The 8238-nt window shown below is 39.4% G+C and overlaps 1 protein-coding gene across 1 annotated transcript; it reads left to right on the forward strand.

Annotated features, from left to right (window-relative positions):
- Nucleotides 1-1956: 1956 nt before the first annotated feature.
- LOC146658868 (protein BTG3) lies at nt 1957-7671 on the forward strand. Its single transcript, XM_085422610.1, has 5 exons — nt 1957-2176; nt 4237-4414; nt 4514-4651; nt 4830-5175; nt 6455-7671. The coding sequence occupies exons 2-5, from the start codon at nt 4242-4244 to the stop codon at nt 6650-6652; spliced, it is 855 nt and encodes a 284-aa protein (XP_085278736.1). The 5' UTR covers nt 1957-2176; nt 4237-4241; the 3' UTR covers nt 6653-7671.
- Nucleotides 7672-8238: the final 567 nt, after the last annotated feature.

Here is an 8238-nt window from a genome sequence, read left to right on the forward strand (position 1 = left end):
AGTATAGATCTCTCTCCTCAGGGTTCCTTTAAGGAAAATTAAAAATAATAATAATAATAAAGAAATGTAAAATAAAATAAAATAAAATAAAACAAAACAAAACAAAATAAAATAAAATAAAATAAAATAAAATAAAACAACGATTTTTGGCCCTCATAGACTCGAGGCAATAATTTTTAATTAAAGTGTAAGAACTAAAGAAACTGTTTGGTATAAAATGAACATATAAGATTCAAATACATTTCATTTGATCAATTACATTAAATCTAATGTACTTATGTACCAAATTTACACAGAAAATCATCATGTGATCAAATTACTTACTTAAAGTCAGCATTTTGGGCATAAACATTTTTTAGATCGGTCAACAATTGCTTCAGACCAGTGAGTCTAATATTTTATTGATTTTTTTTATGTAGTTAAAAGTTGAAAAAGTTAACATCCCACAATTTTAGTCTGTAAATGACCATTAAAAAAAAATCCACGTTTGACTTCAGTGAAAGTGAGTTCAGCACAATAGCACCACCCATCCATTCTAGTTTATTTGGTATGTAACAGTTATGCAAATCAACCTCTTGAGCGCTTAAATAGTTGTAGGATACCGGCCAAGTCACTTCGAGGAACACTGACAAACAGCACTCACCTCAAACAGAAGGAATCTCTGCTCCCTATTGTAAGTAAAATTTGATTTCCATCGTTAGTTCTGATAAACACTTTTAATTGGTATCTTTCATTTGGTTATCTTTTGAAAATGTCCTCATTTCATGTCCGTGTGAACCGTGGACAGGTTTTTTAGATTCGTCTCAGCAACCCTGGTTACTGTCTAGCACGAGACCAACAGAGACCAATACTTCTTCTCTGTTCCTGTAAATCTTTAGTCATTTATTTGCGTTATCGTTCACACATTGTCGGACTTTTTAGTCTAAGCCACATTCAGACATGCGCGTCTTTATATTTGGTTCTATATGTTATATGGGTATGTCACTTTCCGTAAGCACCTGCAATTGGCAGAACTGGTCATTATGGGGGTGTCTCAGTCCATTGTAAGTAGTTATCTTGGCCAGGGTAATTGCTACATGTATTCCAACTTAATTTGTGTTTATATTTGTTACAAACTGCGGCCCTCTTGTCCAGGTTTGTCCAGGATTTCAATAGCAGTAAAACTTGACCGTGACATATATAAAAATTGTATTATATAAAAATCTCAGATGTAAAGCCACAATAATCTCTCCAAAATCACAAGCCTTTACCCCTCATTGGCATTAAACTGTAAGTTAAATTTAACACAGACTTAAAATTTCTACAAATTTACAAGATAAATCAGCATCTAACAGCAACAACACTTTAACAGTCTTAAGCGACCCGTTTACCCGTGACTGGGTCTTGGGTTATTAAGGTAATTTTCAAATTTACTCGTCAAGTTCATCTCACCTTATATAAGCTCATCATTGTACTAATTAAGTTATTTTCAAATGTAGCACGGCCTTCAGTTCCAGTTTCCCGAGACTTCAACAGAGAGCGTGAGAGAGGTGGTAGGCGTAGGCGTGGGGGAGTACTGTACTACTTATGCAAATGGTCACCATAGCAATGCAGCCCGCCGTTAGAATCGGTTATATGGTAATAATTAGCCAACGAACAGTTAATTAAGTCTGCTGCTAGTGAAGCTTCAGGTATGTAACAATCAAGCATGTAAATCCATTAAAACGTAACTTCATAATGATATATGATTCATAGGAACGCATTCCCTATGTGACATGTGTGTAGCTGTGGGGTACAGTTAATTACAATCCTGGGTTTGTTTGTATAGCACATAGTTGCTAAGCGCTTCACAGTTTGGGTGAAACCACACCTTTAAGAGGTGAGGACACTATTAGGTATCCCCCCACCCACACCCTCTTCCGCCTAGAAAAGCAGCAGAGTGAGGGATTTCGCTCTCTTTCACGCTCATCAGCTGTTTACTCCGGTATTCCATATTTGGGCCGGGCGGGCACTAGTCACCGCTTGCTCACTACACACAGCGAAGGAAGTGAGTCACGCTGACGGTAATCCTACGTCTCTGTTGCTTTACAGCCGAAGAGAACAAGGAAGGAACGTGCCGCCACGAGAGTTCCAGCGCATCAGTACCGAGGGGCAGACAAATACAGCAGGAGGGCACCGACAATAACTACGTTAAAATGTGAGTACTCACTTCTGTACTTCTAACTTTAATTTTATCGCGTTTGGTTGTGTAATGTGTTGAAGTTTTGTCGGCTGTGTTACATCTGTTTGTTGTTGTAAATTTTATTTGATTGTATTTTATTAATGTTTTTTAAACATTTTATTTATTTATTTATTTATTTAGTTATCTAATCTCATCTCCGGAAATACCCCCCCCCCCATCCAAAATACATTGTTTATTAATTGTTAATTAATACGTTGTTTGGGTGAGCTGCCTACAGCTGTACGTTTCTCGTCACAAACTTTCTGAATTTCCATTTGGGGGTTTCCGCACCGCCTGAAAACTCAAGCGCGTTATTTCCACTAAGTAGTGTGACGTTCCCTTCATCACAGCTGGCTGGAGGATATACATTTTTCGCTTTCTTATATTCTTGTCTGGCTTTTTTATTTTGTATCCCAACGGTCCACAAGCACGTGAACACGCTTTGCGCCGTGTCCTCATCTGCAGGCGCGGGGGGAATATCGACGAAACCGCTCCTAAAAATGGCTCAACTAATCTTTCCTTTTCAGGGCGACATTTTAACAGAGTTTTGCCCTCGTAGTTAAACATTAAAGACCGCAGTATAAGCAGCTGGAACAAGCCTGTGCCTGAAAATAGGTCAAGTTGTTCCAAACAAACCTGTATCAGAGGTTTGCGTATAATGACAGCCGCTCGCCTTTAAACGAGCACAGTAAACATGGTGTGCAGACTGAGAAGCTACCTCATTTTCGAGCTCACCTAACTTGTGATTATAGAGAAAACAAACACCCCCAGTGATGCGTTTAAGTTCCTTCAAAACGTAAATCATCCATCTGTATAACTCCAAATGAACGTGTGTAAGACCATCTGTCTTCAGTAACATGCTGTTACATTTTGTTAATCATCCAATTTAAGGACTTCATTAAGAACAAAAGTTCAAGATAAACCAGGGATTTAAAATAAGAACATCAGTTTTAAAACAACCTTTTATAAATAAATCAAAGCGTTTTTACAGGCATTTCTTACTCTTTGTTCGACAGTAACTAAAATCACTGGTTCAAGTGTCTAAAAATGAAGGTGTAGGCCTGCTATAAAAAAGAAAACAGAAAACAATATTTATATTCAATTCTGCAGATGTGTGGTTTAAATAACTGTTGCGGTCGCATGTACCACAATCGTTGAAGCAATTCTTAAGATATTGTGCTGTTATTAATGGCTTTAATGTCTCTTAGCACTTGTCACCCAAACCATATTGACTCTTCATTGCAGATTCTAGCCTACCCCTGTTTACCTCACGGACAAATTATAAACTGGAAGTCCGAAATGGTGTCTGAGGGGGATAACACATCGATGCTCTCATAGTTCATGCTACAGCAAAACATTTGTTAGGGATTTAAAGTTGCTGCTTGTGTCACAGGATCACGGCTACCCTTAAGGGAAGGCTGTGGCTCCATATAGTAGAGAAAATGATTATTTTCTGTGACAACACATTACCCAGACTGAAGCAAGAGTGGCACGTCGCAAGCCACAATAACAAAGTACAGTTTGCAACTCAAAAGTTCAAGGATGGACTTTCTTGTCAGGGATAACAGGAAGATGTTAGCACTGTCAGCTGGTTTGTCTGCAGTTGGCCAAAGCCTTGGCCCAATTAAGCACATTTTTTCTCTCTCTGATCAAGTTGACACTGACACTCAACCCAAAACAGACATGCTATCAGAAAATAAACAGCACAATGACCTCAATGAATTTGCATAGTCAAATTACTTGGATGTCAACCTGGCATTTATAGTTTGCATCTGATTTGCCCGTGTACAAACTTTATCTTTTTGTTGGCACAGAGCATGGCAATATATGTAAAATTCACTCAGGACATCTCACCCATGCTCAACACTGCCCTGAAGGCAAAGAAAAATAAATATACACTTCAGGGAAAACTGCACAGGGAAGTGTGATAACTGAAGTTCACGGTCTTCCACACCTCACTGAAGTCATAGCAAAACACATGCACAGAATCACATGGATAAATTGTGTGGTTTTCTTCCTTCTTTCTTTGTCTACAGTCACAATGAAGCAAGAGATCAAGGCCGGGGTGGACTTCCTCAAACGAATGGCTGTGACACGTGGTAACTTAGATGGTGCCAAAGCAGAGTTGTTTGCAGAAAATCTTCAAAGACTTCTATGTGAAAAATACAAGGATCACTGGTACCCCGACTGTCCCAGCAAAGGCCAAGCATTTAGGTAATCATCACTGTTTAAACATTTACACAGTGGTCAGTGAGTGACTTTTTCCTGCAAAGAAAGAAGGCACCTAACTTTTAATTCCTGAACTTTTCACAGATGCATTCGCATAAACAGAAGCATACCCTGTGATGAAGTGGTGTTGCAAGCCTGCAAAGAGACTAACATCATGCCCACCAGCCTGGGATTTCCATCTGAGATGACTCTGTGGATTGATCCACTGGAGGTGTCTGCAAGGTGAGTCACCGGGTGCCTGCAGAGGCAGACAAAGACGCAGCCATTTCTCAGTCTGTTCTGTTCTGAACGAGTGACAGTTGTGATGCAATATGTGAAACAACAAGTGCAAACTTGTAGGAAGTCACAGGCTGGAAAATGGATGGCATGACTTAAAAATCATTTACTCCCTTCTTCACAGATCCAAAGAGAACAACAGTCCCTTTAAAGTTGCTTCTTTCGACAAAGAGGAGGAAGAGGAGAATGAAGAGTGTGTGAAGGATGACCTGGATGTGTCCTCGCTGGACTCACTAAGCCAGGAGACTTCAGATTACCACTCTGCCACATCTTCGGATTGTGGTTCAGCTTCATCGAGCGACACGGAGGAGGAGGCGAAAGATGGGGATGTGCAGGGAGAAAAAGAAAAAGAAGGGCAGGTTGCTGAGAAGGGAAAGATGGAGGATGAAAGCTGCAAAATAACCATGGTGCCCAGGATTCGAAAGCCACACGAAGATGGATCAAACAGGGTCAAATACCCAAGAAATATGGTACGTTTTTCTTGCTTTCTTTTCTTTTCTTTTAACAATCTGTTGGTCATTTATTTACCACAATGCTTCTTAGAGCAGTTATCTATGTGGCCAAACCTGTGCTTATGTTAGTAAAAGAAAGCACACTAGGGCTCGCAAAATCGCTAGCCCGACGGGGAGACCAAAATCTATCTCAGCCCCGCCCGTCGGGTTATCATATAGGCCGACGGACGGGGCTGAGATAGATTTTGCGAGCCCTGCACACTAATTAACAATAGTGCTACAAGAAATGACTTCTTTGTTACAATGAACCTGAGTACAGTAGCCTAGTCAGAAAAACCCACATGCAGCATCCAGCTGCCACAAATATACACTTACAGATTCTCATCACATATCAGTTCAATTCAGTTTTATATAGCGCTTCATCAGCAGCAGTGATCAACATCTGTTGATCATCTCAAGGCAAACACCTAGCGTAAAGACCCCACAATAATAAAGAGAAAACCCCAACAATTAGATGACCCCTCTTTAAGCAAGCACTTGGTGACAGTGGGAAGGAAAAACTCAGGAAACCTCTTTCCATACCTTTTGTAAATTTTTTTGGCTGGCCATTCATGAGGTCTTGTTGATGATGATTTCCAATAATGGAACGACCTCTGAGAGTTGAATGAGGTTTGAATGAGCTTTAAGGACTCTTGTCTACATAAAAGCTAATCCTAGCCTGCCTTTGTTGTGGTGTAGCAGATGTCTTAAGTTGTTGTGCTGGAAATCTGGTTGTCAATTCACACGGTTAGATCACTGCCTTAGCATTGCGCGACTATAAATCTGGGCAACTGAGCTACTGAAGGCAAGATTTTTTCCCTCTTAGTTAATTCACTTATTATATAGAATTAATGGCTTCAATAACCTATGCAGCTGAACATTTCTCTATGAAATAAGCGTGAGTTATCTGTGAATTATGCGTTATCCAGTTTTAAGGATTTATGGCCTTGTTGTTAGCGACCGTATAGGTCCAGTGTTGTGATTCATTGGATTTGTTGTTGTTATAAGAAACTGGCTTTATTTCTTTTGGATTAACTGACTCACACTTTTTGCAATTTCTTCCTTTACACAAGTAAGATACATGAACAGCTATTTTTAGTTTCATTTGCAAGTTGTTGTTGATGTTAGCTGCTGCTATATTATTACAGTGTTATGTTTTGTTGTTGTGTGCTTTAGAAAGGATTCATCACATATGGAAAAAATGTGTCTGTTACCATCCTTTCAGATTTCACTCAATCCAATCTTTGTCTCTGTTCAGGTGCCTCCTAACCTTCAGGTCATCTACCACCCTACACCAGTGTGGCCTCAGTTCAAGAAGCATGCTCCAGTTTTCATCAGCACTGTGCCACCACCTCCAGCCCAGCAGGTCGTTGGATACTACGTTGTGCCGCGGACCTTTCCGCAGTTCATCATCCCTCAGGCTCCCCTGCAGCCATGGCGAGCAGGGAAGGAGTAGACCAATTGTGAACTATGGGGAGGGCAAGTTTGGGGGCATTATAAGCATTATAAGCTGAGCCGTCTGATGTCAGGCCTGAGTAGAGATCTTCTTGGACCAAAAGGTTTAGCTGTACAGTTTAATTATTCCTTTCATAATCTGAAAAAAAAAAACTCTTTTGTTTCTTCATTTTTCTTTGTCAACGACGGCTATTACTCTGCACAGGGATACCCCACAGCTCAAGTGAAAACTGCTCTTTGAATCTGTTGTGTTTGCACTGCTGCTTTTGTATTGATGAACTGTACTCAACAAGAACAACATCAGTCACTGGGTGCTTGAAGTTGAACTCAGGAATTCTCAGCAATATGTTTAATGCCAAAAATATGTCTTTTAAATTTTTTTTTACCATCTGTAAATCTTTGCAGGGTGTAAAAGTCACAGTTAATCACTGTGAAATGTGATTCAGGGTTTTTAAACTACTGTAGCAATAGTGACAATATCTGTCTATTAAGTAGAAGAGGCTATTTTTTTACTAAGCTGCTTGTAAATATTACCACATCCGATGAGCACTTTATAATCGTATATTTGTTGTAATTTATTCAGCCACCAATGGATGGCAGTCAAGTCACATACAGTCAGTTTTATATATATATTTCAAACTTTGGTTTTACTTTAGAAACTTCACTTTTCCAAACGTGAACATGTTTATTTAATAGCTTAAACGCTCTCTGCTGTAATATACAGAACGCTTGTGTCACTGTCTTTTTCTTGTTTGTTTGTTTTTTAATTTGAAATGGGCTTGCTTATAAAGTCGTGACTTTTTTATTGTTCATTGCTTGCTATGAGGTCCTGCTACAGCTTTATAAACCATGAATTGTTACTTTTCATTTTTTATTTATTTACATTTCACGCTTACGCATTGATTGATTTTGTTCTTAGTTCTTGCTTGAGCCGCTTGCTTTATCGCAGAAGATTAATCCATGCAGTTTTTTCTGAAATCATTGTTCTGACATGAATCGTACTTTTCAGTAAAGTCTTTGCTGTTGCGTTTAAATCCTGTTTGTGTTTCTTCTTTTTTTATTCACTTGGCTGGGAAATCACCTGTATAAAGTGTATCCTCGGGCAGAACTCTCACTGCCGTCAGCGGAACAGCAGGATCTGGTTAGCGGAAGTACTCCAGTGCGTTGGATGCGTCACGTTGCCCAAGGTCATGACGCTGTGCCTCAGTTGAAAGGGTTTAGGAGAAAGGCTTTTTTTTTCTCACTTTTTGTGTAGTCTATTTGGGGACTTACCTGTGCAATTTAATAAATATGGAGACATCGAAATCAGAGGGCACAGTTACATGAATGTTTTCAAAATGACAAGAAAAACATTTTCAGGTAGAAATGGAATAGTGACAGCAAACGATGTTAGTGAACCCTGACTACTGCATTGAATATAACCTAGTGCAACTCATCCCCGCCACGGCTCTGTAGCTATTGTGAAACTTGCGCAGTCCAGGTTTCATTGCGTCAGAATCAACTTGAAAGATTAAAATAAAAGCACTGTGGTTACATAACTGAATTTCCATACATTTGCCGTTTGGCGTTTTCTCTCAATTAAAATAA

Source organism: Rhamphochromis longiceps, linkage group LG11 (genome assembly GCF_057381845.1).
Source record: "Rhamphochromis longiceps isolate RC_006_pf linkage group LG11, R_longiceps_female_GT1.1, whole genome shotgun sequence".
NCBI lineage: Eukaryota > Metazoa > Chordata > Actinopteri > Cichliformes > Cichlidae > Rhamphochromis > Rhamphochromis longiceps.